At 35.1% G+C, this 21,964-nt stretch overlaps 1 protein-coding gene across 1 annotated transcript; it reads left to right on the forward strand.

The window, feature by feature from the left end:
• The first annotated feature begins 688 nt into the window (after nt 1-688).
• On the forward strand, nt 689-21,485 carry LOC123720176 (5'-3' exoribonuclease 2 homolog). The gene is made up of 17 exons (XM_045676703.1): nt 689-880; nt 1,312-1,551; nt 2,596-2,825; nt 3,067-3,173; nt 3,945-4,103; nt 4,638-4,765; nt 5,012-5,191; nt 5,359-5,550; nt 5,709-5,795; nt 6,073-6,236; nt 7,381-7,549; nt 7,883-7,972; nt 8,963-9,119; nt 9,270-9,465; nt 9,944-10,140; nt 11,149-11,259; nt 20,980-21,485. Exons 1-17 carry the CDS (start codon nt 806-808, stop codon nt 21,453-21,455), a joined length of 2,958 nt encoding a protein of 985 aa, XP_045532659.1. The 5' UTR covers nt 689-805; the 3' UTR covers nt 21,456-21,485.
• The last annotated feature ends 479 nt before the right edge of the window (nt 21,486-21,964 follow it).

The raw sequence follows: 21,964 nt of genomic DNA on the forward strand, positions 1-21,964 counted from the left end.
CGAACTACATGAACCATCAAATAGCCTGAAACATCAAAATGACAACAACCTGAAACAACAAGACACTGGGAACACCTCAATACCTACAAGAACAACTCGCCGAGGCCGCGTTATACGCCTGCCGGTACGCTTCGCTAGAGGGGGAATCTTGTAGGTGATTAGTACATGTCGTAATGAAACAGTGATGTGTCCTGACAAGGACAGTTGTAAACGTTATCGTCATGAAACAATAATTTGTTCTGAAAAGAACAGTTAATTGCGTTATCGTTAGACCACGATATCGAACTGTTCTGAGAAGAACACGTTCGTACCCTTCGACGGTTGCGCGCAGAAAAGGACAACTTTTTGCCGCGCCTCGATTTTATTGTCTACGCACCCTTCGCATCTTGGTACCACATGTTACCACTAGTGGCCAGTGTAGGATAACTTTTGTATATAAATCTACAGTTTTTAAAAATTAAACACATTCCACATTCCATCTTCACCTCTTCTCAACGAATTATTAGGAAGTTTTATTTTAACCAAATAAGGACCAATCAACATAAACCAAAACTAACCTAAAGACTCATTAATTTATTATACCCTGTTACGAGTCTGTATCTGTGATTAATGATTTTACTTTGCTTGATCTGTGAAATTATACTCTTGATTCTTATACCATAGAGTGTATGATATATAGTACTAACTAGTAATTAGTTACTAACCATGGCACCTGCGTCGATTTGTTTGTGTTGAATACGTGACAATTCAACTCAAGATTATTTACCAGATTTTCAAATTATTCTAGTGATACCAAATATACAGAATGGGAGTTCCAGCATTCTTTCGATGGCTTAGCCGCAAATATCCCAGTGTTATTGTCGAATGTATTGAACAGAGGGTAAGGAATATAACCTATAAACATAATATAACTTGTATTTACTACAATTGCATCGATGCGAATGATGCTTTTATCTGAACTGTACCTGCTCTATTATTAAAAGACCTTAAACATGTAAAGTTAAAGCCTAAATGCTTAAAATATTATAATAAATGATCTCTAGATTCGTCTATCAAGGTAATGCTAACATTAACGTAAAGTGCTATCTGTTTGATTCATATAAATTGTATTTTATGACTATTAAACTTATTTCTGTGTTTGAATTGATTGAATAATTGTTTGATAACTGTAAATGAGCTTAATGGTTATGATGTAACTGTTTTACTGCATAAAATACTTCACTTTTACTATGTGTGTACTTTGTACTTTTACACATTAGTATATCTGAGTAAATTATTGCTTCTGATATTAATCTAATCTTTTATTTATAGCCAGTCGATGTAGATGGCCAGTTAGTGTATGTGGACTCATCACTTCCAAACCCTAATGGTTTGGAGTTTGACAATCTTTACTTGGATATGAATGGTATTATTCATCCTTGTACCCATCCTGAAGATAAGCCTCCCCCTAAAGATGAAGATGAGATGATGGTAGCAATTTTTGAATGTATTGACCGCCTTTTTCGTATTGTACGACCTAGGAAGGTTTTGTACATGGCTATTGATGGTGTTGTAAGTTGTAATTTTTTATATCATTAATTCACAAATTGTTGATGATTTGAATTTATAATAAATTGTTTTTTTTTCTCAGTCACACTTTGTATAATTGGGCATTATTGCATTTATATTATTTATAGCTTATTTTTACATACAGAGTAAACCGCATGTAACTTCCCTTGATTTAATGACAAACTCCCTAAAGTCAGTCAGTCGCTCCCTAATGTATTATCAGTTGGCTTTGGTTGGTTTAGCTTGTCTTCCATACAATGATACACTCTACAAAGCATTACACCCACTCTCAATAACAACAGCAATTGAATAATAAAATACTTCTTATGTTGCTAAAATTAGTAAAAACTTTGCAGCTGTGTACATTCTTTTCTCACTTTATTATCCTAAACTACAAGAACTTGACTGTTGGTATCATGCATACAAACTTTTATACTGTAAACATGGCTAATAAAAGAAAGCACTTCAGTGTTGAAAAAGTGTTACTGATATGTGCAATAGAAAGAGGAAAAAAGATAAGTGAGGTTGGCAAACGCTTTGGATTTAGTTGCTCCTCCTGTCCACAATATGGAAAAACAAAGAAAAACTTCTCCAAGCTGAGGGCGAGGGGAAATCTTCAAAAAAAATTAAAGAAACTTAAATACAAAGATTTTTGCATAACTACTAAACATAGTCTAATAAAAATAAATTATTTCTTTTTCTAATTAAGATTTTTCTTCTCTCCATTTAACGACAACTCTTTAATGCCATAAAATGCACAGTCCCTTTGTTGAGATCTCTTATATAGAGTTTACACTGTACTTAATTTGGACATTATAGTATAGTACCTTTACTTTAATGCTCTTTTTGTAAGAAAATAACATACAATAGCCACAGATAATAAAGAATAACTAAATTGGACTATAATTTAAAAGCTATACATGTTATAACTAATCAAGTTAATTGTAGATATTGCTGTGGGCCAAGGCAAATTGTATACATTTAATTATTAATATCCCAGTGGTTCAAAGTCCAGATATACATTAAAAATATATTACATTTTTTAAGGCACCAAGGGCTAAAATGAACCAGCAAAGATCCCGTCGGTTCAGAGCCTCAAAGGAAACTCAAGAAAAAATTGAAGAAGTGGCACGCATTCGCTCGGAGCTGGAAGTTAAGGGTGCATATCTACCTCCTGAAAGGCCCAAAGAGGCCCATTTTGACTCAAATTGTATCACACCAGGGACCCCATTCATGGACAGACTCAGCAAATGTTTACATTATTATATTCATGACAGGTAGTATTTTATTTATAATAATAATTAAATTAGTTAATACATTAAGAACTAAGCAATGACAGCTACAGCTACAAATCAAATGTGGGTAGATCCATAGATATAATTTAAGAGTTTTGACAAAGTCAAAAGTCTGATAGGGCCCTTTTCTGATAAAATAAATATATAAGGTAAAGCACATGTTTTTAAACTATTATCTATGTACATGATAGCACAGTAATGTGAAAGACTTAATTTAACACAGGTTAAACAGTGACCCAGGATGGAAAGGGATCAAAGTTATTTTATCGGATGCTAATGTCCCAGGTGAAGGGGAACACAAAATTATGGACTACATTCGTAGGCAGCGAGGTAATACATAAATCTATACTAATATTATAAAGAGGAAACATTTGTGTTTTTGTATGTATGATTGTAATGTTTTTGTTGCAAAAAGTCTTTCACCATTAGAAAACTGCATCTTCATTGACTGACATAGGCAATATAACATTTTCAACAAAAAAAGAGTTCCCTATTTTAAATGCAATAATCTAAGCCTTTAAATATAAAACAAACAAAATGTTGTACAGTATCATAGAAGGTATCAATATCTACAATCAAAGAATATCTATTTTTTTACATAGGTTACATTCTTAAGTAGTACTGCTGCATATTACTTCAGTAATTCCAAATTTTGAACTAATAGGGCCCTAGGGTATAGGCCTTTTCAGAGCAGGCTTGGTCCATTGGTTTCAGCATGGGACTCTCATTCCTGAGGTTGTAGGTTCGATTCCTAGCTGTGCACCAATGGACATTCGTTTTAAGTGTGCATTTAGCATTCACTCAAACTGTGAAGGAGAATCTTGAAGAAACCGCTTAGACCCAAAAAGTCGACAGCTTGTGTCAGGCATAGGAGGCTGGGCTTATTGATTGGAAAATGTTTATGAACAATGAACAGATATAGAAATCTGAGGCCCAGGCATAAAAAGGTTGTATTTTTTGGTAGCCTTTTTCCTGACTGTTTTGAAATATGTATCACAAAAATCCTATTATATACACCAGTTTTTTTTATTTATTACTTAACTGTACGCAACAATTATTTATACTGTAGTGCTTAGCAATTTTCTAATAATATTTTCACAGCTCAACCAGACCATGATCCAAACACACAGCATGTGTTATGTGGCGCTGATGCTGATCTCATTATGTTGGGACTGGCAACACATGAACCTAATTTTACCATCATAAGGGAAGAGTTTAAACCCAATAAACCTAGGCCTTGTGATGTATGTGGACAACTTGGTGAGTACTATTCAATAAGTTGAATTTTGTGTTTCATCATGTCTAGTTAAAATTTACAATACATAAAATTTCAATGAAATATATCTGTGTGTCTGATGTTTTATGGTCTTTTTTCACTTATATTTAATTACAATACTAAGATTTTTTTGTTATGAAATTATCTGCATTTTGTGAATTTTATCTTTGGCAATCAAAATCAAAAATCAAAAGTTTTTTATTTCACATAGGCCTTTGCAGGCTCTTATGAAACGTCTAGTTGCACGGCTCCAAAAAGTGGGTCTCATGGAGAAGAACCGGCAAGAAACTCCATGGACACTCTTTTCAACAATGGTTTAGCTTACAAAGACTCGGTTACAATAGTAATAATCGGCTGAGAAGTTTATATAATGCAAGGTATACAGAGATTCTATACAATGCAAAAGAAAATTGAGTTTTTAATTGATTGCTTTGCAAATTGGTTAGAGATCACACTTCTAATTTGGTTATAAAAAAGGGTTTTGAGAAACCTACTCATGATACCAATAAAATTTCCAGGCCATGAAATGAAAGAATGCACTGGCAGTAGTCCCGATGCCGCGTTAGTGAGGTCTGACCCAGCATTTGGAAATCAAGACAGCTTTATATTTGTGAGGCTGAATGTTCTTAGAGAATATTTAGAAAAGGTAATTTTAAAAAAAAATTATTGCAATATACAAACATGAAAAAACCATTTGAATGTAAATTGTAAATACTGTATACTCTTGTTACATGACAAGCTGTTGCTATTATCTGTGTGTCATTGACAGATGGCCATAGTCAATAGAGGGTTGAGTGGACACAGAGCATGTATCGCATTCTTTCCATTGACAATTTTTTTCTAAATGTTCATTCTTCTGGAAATTTTTATTTACATAAAATTTCTTTTTCAGGAATTACAAATGCCAAACTTGCCTTTTCCATATGACTTTGAGCGAGCTTTAGATGACTGGGTTTTTATGTGTTTCTTCGTGGGAAACGACTTTTTACCGCATTTACCCAGCCTTGAGATACGAGAAGGGGCGGTAGATCGACTCGTCAACTTGTATAAGAAGTGCGTTTACAAAACTAAGGTAGGGTAGTTCAAATGAGGGTAGTTTGTGGATATTTGCAGATTTTTGTAAGCTAAGGAAATTGTAATATCTTTATATACAAACGTTTTAAAAAACATTATCAGGCATATTTTATCTGTACAAATAGAACTAAATATTGTTTTAATTTGAAGTTGTTTACTTTGTAGGGCTGGATAACAGACTCGGGTGATGTGAACCTAGACAGAGTTCAAGTTATAATGGACGAGCTGGGACGTGTCGAAGACGAGATCTTCAAACGCCGGCATCAAAATGAAGTTAGCTTCAAAGCCCGCGAAAAGGCCAAAAAACAACAGAAAATTAACTTTCAATTGCTTGAGGACACGCAATTTGCACCTACGGTATGTAGAAAACGTTCTATTCAGAAATCCAGACTGAATAATCTTAATCTAGTCTATTATTTACTTTGAGTGTATTCAATTGTATGACTTAATTTTCTCTTACTAACTAAAGAAACATTTTTACTGCAAGATTCAAGGTTAATCTTTTATAATAACAGGCTCTAGGGGGTGGCCCCAAAACGGTACAAAATGCGCGACAAGAAGCCGCTGAGATCCGTCGAGCTGGAATGCAAGCCGTTGCCAATGTGAGTGGACAAACAAACTATTACACATACATTTATATGTGTGTCACATAATATAGAAGATATATCTATAGAATTAGATCTCATTTCAATTCATGAATACGTTAAAATATTACCGTCATTTTTGTTACTGATGGTGGTTACTTACGAAGATAAAATATTTAGAGAATAATAAAAACTAAGATATCTTTCATTATAAAGACTTGTTTGCGAGTTTAATCATCACAAGAGTTTCAATATATTGTGAAGAAGAGAAGAACTTTAAAAGCCGTTTTTATAGAGAGAAGAGGAAGAGTCGGGCAGGTCGCGGAAGCGCAGCGCCACCCAGGCCGGTCTCGATAATGACGATGACAAACACGATGAAGTTCGGCTCTGGGAAGAAGGCTTCAAGGAGAGATACTATGAGAGCAAGTTTGAGGTGGACAAGAATAACTTGGAGTTTAGGTATGGAAATGTCTTTTAAATCTATTTATTAATCTAGGTTTTATCCATACAGGCAAAAAATCTAAATTCTTTTCAGCATCATTATTTCATTTTATATTCTTAAGGGTGCCTCAATATATACTCACTTTAGGTTGATCAATTGCCGACCTTATTGTCTTCTGTTAAGGTGCATTTTACAAATGTTTTTTTTGTTTCCTTCCGTAAAGTTATTATAATAAATCATTGGTTTATTTATTAATGGAGTGAGGCTTTTATAGTTTTCTAAATAGAGAGGTGTGTCGTCTGATTTTTTTTTTAGGTTTTATGAGTACAATCGAACTCGCCTAGAAATTTCTATTCTAAGTCGCATAAGTTGTTAGTAACACAAAGAGAAATCCTGAGTACGTGGGGAGTTTTGAATGATAAGGGGAAATTCTTATTGATTCAATGTGAAATTACTGATATTTAATGTAAATGAAGAGAGAAAGCTGGAAACTCTGTTTATACTCTCGGGGCGTAACAACGTATCGTTGCGCTTATAAAACGAAAAAAGCCTGAGTGAGCAAACTGTACAGCCTTGGCTGGTACTAGTCTGTGTGTGTTATCTGTGGCCGTAGGTCAGAATATGATAAGTCATACTGAGCTGAAATGTACTTAACATTGAAAGAAAACATTTTTTTAAACGGATTGAAGAAGCTATGTATTATTATTATAAACTTATAACCATTTACAGCGTGCCTGGTCACGGTGACTGAAAACAAAAGGTGTTGAATGTCAAAAGTATCACAGCTGTAGAGAAATGTGTGTTATCTGTATTTATTTCCCCAGAGTTGGTATCGACTAAAAGATGAAGGGTTTTTGCAGAAATGACTTGGGGGATTGTTTGTCTTGTGGTTTTAGTTTGGATATTATTGGATTATTGTTTGATAATTTTAGGCCGTCTTGTCTATTGAAATTTGGGTGTTTTTTTTTATTTCAATGGCTTCGCGTACCAATCTTGGGAAGAATCTGTTTTCTTTCGCAAACTATGTACTTATCACTGTCTGATATATGACCACAGATATATAACTATTTAAAAGCGATAAAGATATGTACAAAATTTTAGTATTATTTTTTTGTTTTACGTAATAGATTGTACCATTCCTTTGAAATTTGCTATATTCAGGTACCGCGTAGCGCTTCAATACGTCCGCGGCCTCTGTTGGGTGCTTCGCTACTACTACCAGGGCTGCGCTTCGTGGAAGTGGTATTTTCCGTACCATTATGCCCCTTTCGCTTCGGACTTTGTTAATATTAGCGGACTTAGCACCAAATTCGAGAAGGGAACGAAGCCTGTAAGTTTATATATTAATTTTTATTACATTGTTTGTTAGATTATACGTAAAGAAAAATATATGTATTCGTAGCAAATATATGTATCCCTGAAGTGGCAGGTTCGAACCCCGGCTTTCGCACCAATCATCGCCACTGATTTATTTTTTAAACAAATTGTATAATTAATCTTTAAGGTAGTTTTGATTTATTAAACTAGATCTGGGACAAAACCATTTGGTTTATTAATTGAAATTAACCTTGAGATATCTTGTTAAATTAACAAAATTTCTGCATATAACTATTTAATTTTTGTATGTTTGTATATCGTGAAATAACTAAAGAGGTAATTTCAGTTCCGGCCCCTAGAGCAGCTAATGGGCGTGTTCCCAGCTGCCAGTTCACAACACGTGCCTCAGCCGTGGGCCAAGCTCATGAGCGATCCGGTACGTATAGAAAAATCTCTATCATTAGAAGAGGATCTCTGACTATCTCTGAATCTCATACCACACTTCTACTTAGCAGTGTATATTATTTTATATAGAACAGGGGGCAAACGGGCAGGAGCCTCACCTGATGTTAAGTGATACCGCCACTTATTGACAGTGAATGCCTCGCGAATGCGTTGCAGGCCCTTTAAGAATTACGCGTTTCTTGAAGTACCCTAAGGCGAATTGGTTTGAAAATACTTCAGGGCAGCTGGTTCCACATGCGATCCACCTGGCAATGTGAGTATCTATGGGCAGCGGTATTACTTAACATCAGATCAGCCTCCAAATCTTTGCTCCCTGTTGTATTAAAAAATTAAGTCACTACCTGATTAAGTTGGGCATGATCCGGAGAGAAACGATAGGATCAATAATTGTTTATTTAGTAAAAACCTTACAGCTTACTTAACTATAATAGAAAATCATTATATATCAAAACGGCCTATGGTAGAGAAAAAAGGCGTGATGGGTGTGAATTTGTGTGTGTACGTGAAGCCTGTGTGTTAAAATCGGCTTGATTTGGGGGCATTAAATAAACAGCGTCTCTAATGATAAACATGCGTCAAGGACAAATCTTTCATTTAGCCCAATCTCTTTCATTAAACTCCTTCCGGTCTGATTTCCTTTTCCTCCTAAAGAAGTTGTACCCTTATATTCTTTATTATTCTCCATCATCATGGTAATTTCGAGGCTATTCAACTTTTTGACACCACAGGCCTATTGAGAAGACAAAATCATTCAATTGTCTTAAATGCTAATCAGTGATTAGTGAATAGAGTCTCAATAGGGACTGTTAGTAGTGTTATTGGTGTTATGTTAAATATCCTTTTAGGTAAATTAGGTTAGACTTTATTATTTATTAGTCTTAAGCTAGATCGTTTGATGTCTCAGTGAAGAGCATTGTCTATTTATCAATTTTTATTTATGTCTAAACTTTATTTCTGACAGTCGTCACCTATAATAGACTTCTACCCGATCGATTTCAAAATAGACTTAAACGGGAAGAAGTTCGCGTGGCAAGGAGTAGCCTTACTGCCGTTCGTGGACGAGGCGAGACTCTTCAAGGCTCTGGAGCCCTATTACGAGGATCTGTCGCAGGCTGAAAGTGAGTATTTGTAAGCCCTCTGACGTTGAGTGTCCAAGGGCGGCGGTATCACTTAACACCAAGTGAGCCTCCGGCCCATTTGCCGTTTGTTCTATATAAAAAAGCTTTGAAGGAGTTTGTAAAAATCATTTTTCTTTTATTTCCGTACAGTTAAAAGGAACATTCGAGGTCACGACCGCCTATACGTATCGACGGGGAACCAAAGCTATGAGTTTTTGCTGGGTTTGTACCAGGCGGCTGGGGCGGAGTTGAAAAAGCTTATAGAGAGCGATCAGCGCTATCCTTATAGAAGTGAGGGTGTGCGTGGTGATGTACTGCTGAGTGCTGATGATGTCATTATTGGCGGGTAAGTGAATGTTTGCTAAAAATCGGCCATGGCCAAAATCGCTTGTAATAGTTGTCGATTGAAACTTAAGTACATATTTGTGAGTTTACAACTTGGCAGTTTTAGTTTTTATTTAACCACTACCGCCGTGCAGTAAAATTTTCAACATATTGGTAAAACAAGGTACATTTGCGATAAAAAAAATCTAGAATTATTTACATACTGACATTTACTACCAGTCCTCAAATCAAGGGCGTAGAACGAACAAGAAACTAAATTAAGGCCTGTTCTAGAACATAATTCTGGTATCAGGAGCTATCAAACCATTTGTTCTTTCTGACATTTCGCAAGACGAGATTGTTACTTGAAAGGCGATTTTTTTCCTAGAGTTTTTTTAAAACTATTTATTGTATGTAAGAACTATAACGCCATTCATGGCATTAAGCAATTTTTGGCCGTCAAATTAAATTAAATACAATAAAAAAGATAATTTATCCAGACAACTATCGTCTCCCGTGGTGGGCCTTTCCCCTGTCCTGGATAACCGGGTGTTATGCGTCCGATACCAAGACCCAGATTACCCGGAGGAGTTCATCTTTCCTGCTCGCCGTCTCCGGGGTGCCACGGAACCCCCAAGGGTACTCAAACCAGGGGATCTCTCGCAGCAGGAGAATCGCAATTGGAGACCGCAAATTGGTGAGCATTTCCAATACATGTACAGAACAAACCCATCGGCGCCCACGGTTTAGCTTCAGATTTCTGTATATGTTTTGCGGTCATGATTTTTCTGGCCAAAGAGGTCAGCCTTCTGCGCCTGATACACGTCCACTTTAAGGTTTAAAGCATTCCGGTTTCCTCACTATGTTTTCCTTTACCGTACAAGCGAATGTTGGCACATCTTCAGGGTCGCACGCTCCAGCCCCAAGGCAACACTGCTTTCACTAATTTAAGTCGATGTTATAATAATAACTAGCATTCTTCATTCATTCCTTATATTAAAAAGACAAACATCCCAAGCATGTTTAACGTTTAAAAGTCATCTGTATAAATGCCTCTTAAAAATATAATTTCAATATTTTTAATCGTAACCCATGTAATAATAAAATCCTCGAGAATCCTAATTCATGACTTTTGGTTTTTATATTTTTATTTACGCACTTTTTGTACTATTGCTTGTTTTCTTTCCTTACCAGGGTTGCCTGTTCGCTTGTTAGATAAGGCCGTTGTCTCCTTAATTTATGTTGTCTGAATGTTTGAGTATCAAATATGTAATACAACAAGGTGTTAATATAATAATACAATAATAAACATTTACAGAACACCTTATATATATATATATATAACACGACATATTTGCCGTTGATTTTATATTTTTACTGATAAAATTCTACTCTAATAGAGAACTAAGAAAAATGTAGATTCAAAAGTGCTATGTCAAACGTATCTTTATGTTTTGTGTTGTATTTGTATTATTATAATAATCTTATTTAGTAACAGCTGTTTACAAAGATTCATGATAAAATAGTTTATTTGAGTACTTCTAACACTTCTTCTTTTTCTGGTTTGTCACAATTTTTAATCATTCTCTCTTTAGTGGGTAGCTCTTGCCTTTCTTGAGCCAAGATAATTCACTTTTCTATTCCATACAGGAAGAAAGGGAATACCTGGCGCGTCAATCAATCTGATTTTGGTAATTTTACGCAGGTATGGTTAGGTCACACACAGTGGCCAATCTGGAGATGGCTGGACATAGGATGCTGGGACATCATCTGCCCAGAGATAACACCTACTCCTCAGTACCTCCTCCACAGCATAGTGAGTATTCTTTTCGTAATAACAGTCCTCAAGACGTTGCTATAATTCTGGGTGGAGCCCTAATATTATGAATAATAATAGTTGTTTGTTGTCTTTACATGCAACTAACGCGATAGAATTAAGATTATTTATTTATATATTCAAGCCTTATCCTAAAGGGATAGGCGGAGACCACAGATCTCCACTTGTTACAGTCCTGATATACCTCTTTCGCTTTTCCACTGTCATGACACTCAACATATTTTATATAATATTTAAAAAAAAAAAAGTTTTGTAAAACTTAGGTATAAGTCGTAGGACTAGGGTAGGTATATCGGTGTCTGTATTTGAGCTTTAAAAAAGTAATGTAAACGCGCGTTTTGTTTGATCTAGTTCGTTGCAAACGTGGCACGGACTATCTATGCCCGGGGAATCACCGTGTTTTATTCAGTTTGTTGTCTCTCTCACCCGCTTTGTCCCGGCTTATTTCTATTCGCTAAATACTTTAGTTGGGTATTAACTGCTATCGCGGTTAGTATTTTTCCAATGTCAATTTATATAAAATACAGAACAAAATATTATCAATCTTAATTTTAATTATATACAGTAATTTTTAATTATAACTCTTAATTTTGATCTTACTCAAAGTTAGTGACTGTTTATATATTTAAATAAAAATTAAAAAACACTAACCAAACTTGATATATTTTAATTTTAATTCATAAGCGTTGGTATGGGTATCGAAATCGTATCGGCAAAAAGGCGTATCGATGCATCCCTATATGTAATAATAAAAAACAACTTAGGTATCGGAGTTTGGGAGGTATGGACTACTTGTGGCTTGTCATAATCCTATGAAGATAATAAGTCTCAATATAGATTAGGCCTTGTTAGCTTAAAAATTACATATTATTTTCACTCAGGACAGGCTGCAACATTTTGGACATACGGGGGCGGTAATTCTTGATTTTTTACAATTTTATTTGAATAGACTGAAAAATGACGAATTTAAACAAATATTTCGTGGGTCAGGCAGAATGTCTACTATTACTTTTACTATTTTGGCTTTATTATCGTAGCCCGCAATAGACTCGACTGTCAGCATCATGCATATGAACTTTCTAAGAAATTCGTTTATTGTTTACAAATTGGTATTGCACGTATAGACTGTTGTTGACCTTGACTAATTAGTAGGAGTCATGGATTGTCTATAAGTTTTTCCTCTCTTCATTTAACGTCAACTCTGTATAACGTACCTGTATGTATGTACCAATCTGTGAATTCGTAACAAAATTTATTTAATTAAAAGAAAACATCTCAACTTGACTTTTAGTTGAAGAAATTTGTAGACAAAGGTACGAAATATAACACACGTGCGCTCGTAAATATCATCGTACATCGACCTCCATTTTGGATGTCGGTGACAAAGAAGTGGGTTTGATGAAAAATGCTTGTTTAAATCGATAAAAGTGTTCGGTGCATATTAATAACGCATTAATCGCAAATAAATTGTGCCAGTCGCGTGTCCCAATTATGTCCTCCCTTCGCCGTGTGCACGGGATTTCTTTTTCATAAACAGACCTAATTTTGATTGCTATACAAAAATATTTTTAAAACTAACCTTGTTTTCACATTCGACAGTCAAAGCTCTGTGAATAAGGACTATATTATTGACATGTTTCCTGCAACGGTAGATGTGAATAAAGTTTTTATAATCTCTTAAAAATGTATCTCTCTTGTAAGCTGTAAGCTCAGAATATATCCTAGAAGCTAGTTTATGACTGTAAAAAGCATCTTGCCTGTACTGTGGGACCCAACATGGCTGTGGGTGCAATGTTGCACCACGATGTATTTAAAAAAAATGTTACGCCATGGCTATCAAACTATTCAATCACCTCCTTTGAAGATTAGATCACTGCCGTATAATACTTTCAAGGCGAAGGTGATTAAATTTTTGAGAGTCTTTAGAGCATTAGTTTTGACAACAATTATAAATAACTTATCTGTTCTTATAATGATAATTAGATTGATTATTAATTTAAAAAAAACGCGTATTTTTTATTAAATAATCAATCTGAATGTACAAGGGGTACATTACATACATACATTTTGCATATAAACGATTTGTTATTTATTATGATTTACGCCATTACACATGAGTATTGTCAGCGGAACTGGTTCTATTCTCCTACACAGTAACATCGAAGGCTGTGTTGAGAGAGTCCACTCGGCTGAGATTCTTGGTATCTTTTAAAGAGATAAAATCGCGTCGGTCACCTTAATCTTAACTATACTGTTACTATACTATAGAATATTTTGTCACCTTTACTTACTATAAACGACACGAAAGTTTCATAACATTATTTATCAGAAATATTACATCTGTCAAAATACTTTTTGATTCATTGCACAGAAAATAAAATATACTTTTAGCCAATCAGTAACACAGATAATTAATTAGTCGCACTAGCCAATACGTACCAACTTCAACATAATCAAAAAACAATTGCAATATAAAAATCCAAAGACAAGCGTGTCTATGGCGTTTAAAACAATGGCCCCTAATTAAAATGGCAGGCAGTTTCGAGTGGCGCGAACAAAGATCCGATCATAGACAATGCTTCGGCTCTAATTGGCGTTCTCTATTGTTGAATTGAGCACACCAGTTAGACTAACAAAAGACATAAGAAACTGGTGCGTTTTAATAATTTAACGATGTTTAAGAGGCAATTTTATACAGCCATACTGTATGAGTGGTGAGCAAAGATGGAATTGTTTGTGTCGCCTGTGTTGCCACTAATTATAGTTTTCAAAGGTTTTTAATGAATTACACTTGTAAGACGCTGTTATAAAAAAAATATATAGTCCAATGTTACTATTTTCTTGTATCGTTTTTCGATAGTAGTGCTGCATATTTATCGAACACCTTACCTTAACCAAACAGTGACATAGAGATTGACGCACAATGTTTTTATAACAGGTTTGATAATTTGTTGAACTCATGAGAGCTACAATAATAAAGAGAAATGTTTGCAACGATGTAAACGTCACTCTTTTGCGTTTAAAAGTTTCCATAACCGTTGGCTCTTTATATGTATTAATGTTTTTTGTATAACATTAAAAAACCTTTTCTATCGTCATTTGTCATACCTTCATTGGATGTATCCAGTAATTATAGGAATAATGTAAATGGATCGGCATACATAAAGGCATTTGACAAAAAAAGGGTTTTGCACAAGTCGACGCATCATTGACAAACGCTCTAATGTCCGAGCGATTATTAAGTGACATTTGAAAGCTGCAAAGTAAATTTAAATTGGCCTGACATTGACGTGAAATAGCGCGCAAAGGTAAACAGGAAACGCGCGGGGCTCCATTGTGCGTTGCAGTGTCGCCAACTACGAAAATAATAATTATCGAGGGTTGCCAACACAATGGGACTTTTTAAATAACGGGTCGATCGGCTCAAGTGCTTCCTATTATTCGTTTGAAGGGGATTACACTACAGTGTCGAGATTTTTTTATCGATTTTTTTTACCTTTATCCAGGTGGCTGTAGGTGTGTTAATGCGTATTTTATTTACTTTTTTTTTAATCTGATCAAGATGGCTTTAACCGGAAGATGTTTTAAAAGTGTTGGCGAGGAATTATATTTTTTTAGCTTTTATGGATAGAAAGTTAATTTATTTAATAAGACAGCCACTAGAGCCGCAATTCAAATAATTGAATGGCTATGAAACTCTTCTTACATCAAAACTTAGCCGTATAAAAATAAAAAGTATTTAAAAAAAATACGAGAATGTATAATAAAAGTTCTACAACAATTTGAAAAATATTACCACATATATATAAATATTTTAGATTCATATAGAATGTAAATTTATAAAATCACACGTAAAGATTCTAATATCCTAAGTATAGACTAGAGCAAGCATAGATTATAAACAAGGCGTTTACATTTCCCGTCAACAGTTCGCAGACAATAATAAATGTACCAGCATATACGAACCTCTCGAGTTAACTCCCAATTAATCTCCTTTTAGCCCTGACGAAGGCTCTATGCCCTGTACTTACGGTCGAAAGCCGTATAGTCCCATACCCCCACGGGGGCGGCACGTGCCCTAATTAATACCCCAAACTACGGGGCCTTAATTGAATACGCTTATTTGAATTTGGAATTTGACATATAAGTCGTAGCTGTTAAAAATGATGGTTTGACTCTTGACTTATACCAATTTGGGCGAATTTACATTGATTGTTTATGGTTTCTTCCAGTCAGTATAGTAAATCAGTGGCGCTATAACCTTGTTAGGCCTAGGCTTCAGTTTTCTGTATCTGTTTTATGATCATTTGTCAATCCAATAGGCATGTAGATCAGCCTTCTATGCCTGACGCACGCCGTCGACTTTTGGGTCTAAGGCAAGCCGGTTTACTCACCATGTTACCTTCACTGTTCGAACGAATTTTAAATGTGCACATCGAAAGTCCATTGGTGCACAGCCGGGGATCGAACCTACGACCTCAGGTACGTGAGTCGCACGCTGAAGCCACTAGGCCATCACATAAATTAATAGTTGCCTTTTAATGAAATTTATTACATTCTGATGGTAAACAGTTTCTTTAATTTCGTGAACACAAATAGCGTTGATTTAGAATAAGACTAAAAAGATGTAATTTATTAAAATCATTATAATCAGCCGTAGGTTTTGTTTAATGTGAGATTGATTAATTAATTCAAACATTTGATGTCCATTACTTAACGCAAAATTTACGGAAACAGGGAATGAAATTGTTTTATAGTTATTAACATAAGATTACTTAAATACTGTTAACATTTCAAAAGGACTACCATCTATATGTTCGAGGCTTACATATGTCATGAGCGTGTTATGTTCACTTTACAAGGACATATATATAAAGTGAAAAACGAAGAACCTGGCTCGTTTCAAGCCCTCGTGCCCTCTGGGTTTGAGTGCGTGTCTATTGCTAGTTTTCGCACGTGGTTTTAATATGGTTATGTTATATAAACTGGAGGCTATGTATTCCTTTGTATATTTTATAATACTTGAGTTTAGTAATGGAGCCTGTGGTTCTATAAAAATAATAAAATTAAACATAAATCAATGACGCTACAACCTTTTAGGTCAGGGTCTCGGATTTCTCTGTATCATGATTTTTGTGAATATAGTAGGCAAGTAGGTCAGCTGTGTCTGACACATGCCGTTGACTGTTTGGGTCTAAGAAAAACCTCGCGATGTTTTACTTTAACCGTTCGAGTAAAAGTCTGTTCGTGCGCAGCCGGGGATCGAACCTAAGGCTTTATGGGTGAGAGTTGCAAGCTGATGCCACTAGGCTAACACTTCAAAATATATAATGTATAAAAAAAGAGTTATTTCATTATGCTTATGGACATTTACAAATGATTGTTTCAACTAATCCTGTAAAGAGAATATTATCGAATCACCATGAAATAGGTTACCCAATAATTTACAATAAATGTGTTTAAATTTCTTAATTAAAATGTATGTTACTGTCTGAGCTATACCAATTCGATAATGTTGAGAATAAAGTATATAATATTAAACATATATTATACACAATATCGCTACTGTGAATGTGTTGTGAAAACAAACATCACAACACTGGCAAGTGTTAAACACACACCTTAAAATAATTTACATAGGCAAGGTTCAGATATATAGATGGATTTGCAGTTTAAAGCTATGTTTAATCAATCTGCGAACAGGTGACTTATGAACGTTATAACAAGGCGTAGTAACGCTGCATCCCGCTGGCGTCTCGGCCCTTGAGCACGCGCGTCTCTAATTATAGCAAAACCCCTCCCTCCCTTGCCCGTCGAGTGCCGTGTCTCGTTTGAGTTTTTATTTTTCCGCTAAGAAATCCGCCGAGAGGCCGAGAGGGCGCCGAATCCTTGATAGCCACTGATTGCTCTGTGTGTACAACGACCTTGTACAGTTTCATTTTTCATGACAGCTACGCGCTTTTGACAATATATCTTGAAAATCGCCTAGGAGTAAAATCAATGGCGGATTTGATCATTGTAATGCTAATAACTACCCAAATTAAGTATATTAAGATCGATATGGATAATCTTGTGAGTTAACGTGTGTTTCAAGTATTGAACAATCATAATAATAAGTCGTTTATTTGCAAAGAAATTGCTACATTCAGATTGATCATAATGTCGTGATAATAAGAGATTATATTAGTTACGCAATTTAGAATAGTTGTTAAAACTTATGGTATAAATCTCTATTTAAAGGCATCGTCAAATCATCACCTTATGTTATAAATGTCGAACAGAATTTTATTAAAATGTGTGTATATAATATACATTTGATTTGTAACACCTAAATTATATATATATAACGCAAAAGCCTTTATGCGTGGTTAAAGTGCAAATTTTGCAGTCATTTTCGCTCCTATTGGAATAAAAAAATGTCTGCGCTCATAATAGCCGGCTAATGGAGGCCGACACGACACATTCACGGAATGAAAGCCTCGCAAATAAGAGCAATGCGTTCGTGCCAAAATTATACGACCTCTTGCTAGGAGTGGGGAATGGGGCATAGTGCTAATGGGCTTGAAGCTTTAACTATGACTTTGTTTATTTGTTGGTCAGCTTTCAGATTTATTAACTAGATAAATATGTGAAATGTTGTAGAGTAATTGGTTTTTGATCGGAATTCTTTAAATTTTTCATTGAAGTAAGGAGTATGTCCGATACTTTGTACCAGTATATACCAGTTTCTACCAGTCTTATGGTGTTTCCTGTAGCAATTTTAGCTTAAATATTTGTAAGAATAATTTTTCAAACACATTTCTATCATAACATTTATATTTTGGCAAAGTCCGTCTCCAAATCCCGCCATTTCTGTCTGCACTGTACCACTCTGCCATATAACACCTGCTGTTTCCTTAATCTGCTCTATCCACCTTCTAAATGGTCTTCATCTGTTGCGTTTATTGTACCTTGGACACCAGTTTAATACTTTCTTGCTTCACATTTTATGATATATGTAGATAAAATTACAAACTAATTGAAGAACCGTGCCAAAGGTTTGTAAGCCATTTGGCACAATGAAGCTTCACTATTATATTGCTATGCCCGATAGTGCCATAACGTTTGGCAAGTGGTTTTTTTTGGTAGTTAGATGATTTTGGCAGCGAATAATTAAGGATCTGTGGTCATTAGAGGCCTGTTTTTCACCGAATCATTATACCTAAGTATGCTTCAATTAAAAATTGACCTTAAACCATTTTATTGCTATCTTTCCGCAGCTAAGGCATTTTATTTTTCGTAACCTTATTATTTTCTGTATTCTGTTCGTAATCATTATTTTACTGGGAATTGAACCCTGCATTAAGCGTATAAGACCATACTATCTGGTGGATACTTCTAAAAATTACAACGCGATTGACTCAATTGGCCTGACAAATTTTTTTTCAAGATTTTGCAAAATGTATTTATTGATTTATTAAACACCACATCATATATAATGCATATATACTATATCTTACGATCTATCGATTCTATAATACATGATAAAGATCCATTACATCATGGAATCACTTCCAGGTTTAGTTTTTACTAGTAATTTTTTGGTTTAACAATGCGTGTTAGTATACGCATTCAACAACGCCAGTTCTAAAATTGGTCAGCTCACTGCCTGTTATATTCGGAAAGAATTCGAATGGGAAGAACTCTAATAAAGACAAAATTTTAAAGTACGTAAGTAAAATTCGATATTGTGTACGGCATATAATGTAAGTAACATTAAATGTTAGCGAGGTTTGGATGGTGTCAAATGAAATACATTTTACAAGAGAACAATGTCAGCTAATGGCGACAACTCGTTACGCACTCGGCTCGTAATTATGAAGCCGCTCTCGCTAGGTGTGTACCGCAGGTTTTAATGAACGATTGTGTGTCTTGCGAGAGATGGAAATGTTTGAATATTAAATGTAAATAAATTTTACGTGAGCCTGGTATTGACCATCTTTGTTAGAGGCTGATGCATATAGTCGAACTATAGAAGTCCTATGGTAACTGGTCACCAGACTTCTTGGGCAGAAAATATTACCACACTAAAGTAACAAAATAGACACTGTGAATGTGAATAATTACGTAAAAGTGAGACCGACACCGAGACCACCGAGATTAGGTACCTCTGGCAACTGGTTCCTCTAAGATTATAAAAAGCGTATTTGATAGTCGTTTTATAGACACTTCTAGCACTTAGTTGCAGTAGCAATTACTAGGAGAAAGTGGAATATAGTAGCTGGACATACGTCAGGCTGTAGTGAGTCATGTCGGCCATATTGATTTTTCTCTTTTATAGGAGCACGCTCTAGTATACAAAAACATTGACCGTATACAAATAGAAATGCCTAGTAAAAATATAAAAAAAATCGTTTTTATACACATATTTAACACAATGTATAAATCTTTTTTATACACAGACGAAGTAAGGGGTAGAATAAAAATCTTTGAGGGAGTACTAATCACTCGACACTCGTGTATCGAGACGATTGTTCGTCGAATCCTTTTACCGCTTACCTTTAAGGCATCGTTGCTACACTGGTACTAGATGTTACGTTTATAATAGTTTTTATTATTCCCACATCCTTCTAATAATCACGCAATTTAGTTGTGCCGTAAGTATAAAATTCAATCTTTTAATATAAAATTATTTACATGCTTTTAACCTGTTTTGTCTCAAAATGCTACCTCAACACTATTTTTCTCCATAAAGTTTGACATTTCGAAGTAGCTCGACTCATGATAGTGACTTAGGGTGAAATTTAGAGACGACATTTGTTACTCCCAACTGTCAATAAAGTATTGGATTCTGACAAACGGCAATCAGTTCGCGCTAACTCAAAAGCATAGTCATAAAACATGACTAAGTATACCGAATTATTTAATTTAATTTAATTTAAATACGCTTAAATTACAAATGAAATAATATTCTCATAATCAGAAACAGTTCAAAACTAAATATTCCAAGCTTCTAGAAGAATTGAGATTAATATTTAGATAACTAAAATGTCGTTCGTCAAATAAACCCATAGTAATCGTATCGTATGAAATAGTAAAAAAATTAAACCAACTTCAAAAACCTCAACTGAAGTAACCATCCCATCCGGAATCATACATACAATGATTCCCGATTTTGATGAAACTTGAAATGTGTCTGTTTTAATGATGTGGCTATCTAGTTACGCAACGCGCACGAATTAATGTGTAACAATTCTAAATAGCTGGTATACAAAAGAACACAAAAAGTATGATCTTCCAGCGTTATATCCTCGCACGAGGCAGCACAAAGCGAGCGATTAAACACTCCGGGCTTTCACACGCGGCTCGCGATTTGCAAGCGGTTTTAAGCCGTCGAGTAGTCAGTATTGTGCGACGCAGGCTCAATGGGAAATCTTTTGGCTAAATAGAACGAATCGGCTTTATAAGCCTCTAAACACTAGCGGCTGTAGTTTTTTAAGGATGTAGTTTGCTTAGTACAGCTCAGACTGATTAGGAAACGGCAGGATTTATGAGAAAATAAAATTGTTTCTGGTTTTGTCGTAAGTCAAGAATAAATGTGGCACTATTCAGGGCCCTTTACGTACACCATTTTATTCTTAGATAAATGGTCTTGAAAATCGTGTATCGCAAAAGTGGATCATGCTGAGACTTGATGTGTGATCTTCATTATTGTTTCAGATCGCTCGCAATCGTTTGGACCACGTCGCGGAGGTTATGTACCACACCAGGAGTTTAACAACCAAGGATATGGTCGATCTGGTTACCAATCTAATAGGGGTAACCAAGACAGGTCCGGCAACCAAGAGAGGTTCGGTAATCAAGAGAAGTCCGGTAATCAAGATAGGTTCGGTAATCAAGAGAGGTCGGGCAATCAAGGGAGGTTCGGCAATCAAGAGAGGTCGGCCAATCAAGGGAGGTTCGGCAATCAAGAGAGGTTTGGTAATCAAGAAAGATTTGGTCACCAAGACAGGTCCAATAGTCAAAATCGGTACGGCAACAACCAAGGTTACTCAAGCCATCAAAACCCGAGGTTTATTAACAGTAACCAGGGGTATTCCTCGAAAAACCAGAATCAAAGAGGTGGAAACCAGAATCAGGGAGGTTGGAGACCTCACGGACCCAATCGGTATCAAGGAAATTCTAGTTGGCGTTGAGCTTTTTGAGAATAAATTAATTTTAAGATCTCTGATTTTTTTTTACTCTCTTGAACGTGAAATAAAAAGTTTCCTCAAGCACGACAAAAATACTAGAAAATATGGATGAATTTTTAAATAATAAATTATCAAGAATATCATACGCTTGAAATGTTGATTTTAAAGAATTAAAAAAAAACTGATTGAAATTGTTATTGAAAAAAAAAATCATTTGAATCTGTTAATCACCGAGTACTAACGTCCATAATCTTAAACCAAACGTTATTTCTACGTGTCGTAGATTCTCATTTAAATATGGTATTTTTCATTATTTTCAACGACTTGAGGCAAATTTATTTTGTGTTTCTATTCAGATATCTATATATGTATTTGATGGAAATGAATTTCATATATTGCAAATATCAAATTGACGTTTCATATTAATATATTTGTTTAAAGGAAAATTTAAAAAATTGTAATTTTGTTACGACTTTTCTGACTTTTTAATAATTACATCTTGGACGTCGTAT

This window comes from Pieris brassicae, chromosome 2, assembly GCF_905147105.1.
Source record: "Pieris brassicae chromosome 2, ilPieBrab1.1, whole genome shotgun sequence".
In the NCBI taxonomy this organism is placed as follows: domain Eukaryota; kingdom Metazoa; phylum Arthropoda; class Insecta; order Lepidoptera; family Pieridae; genus Pieris; species Pieris brassicae.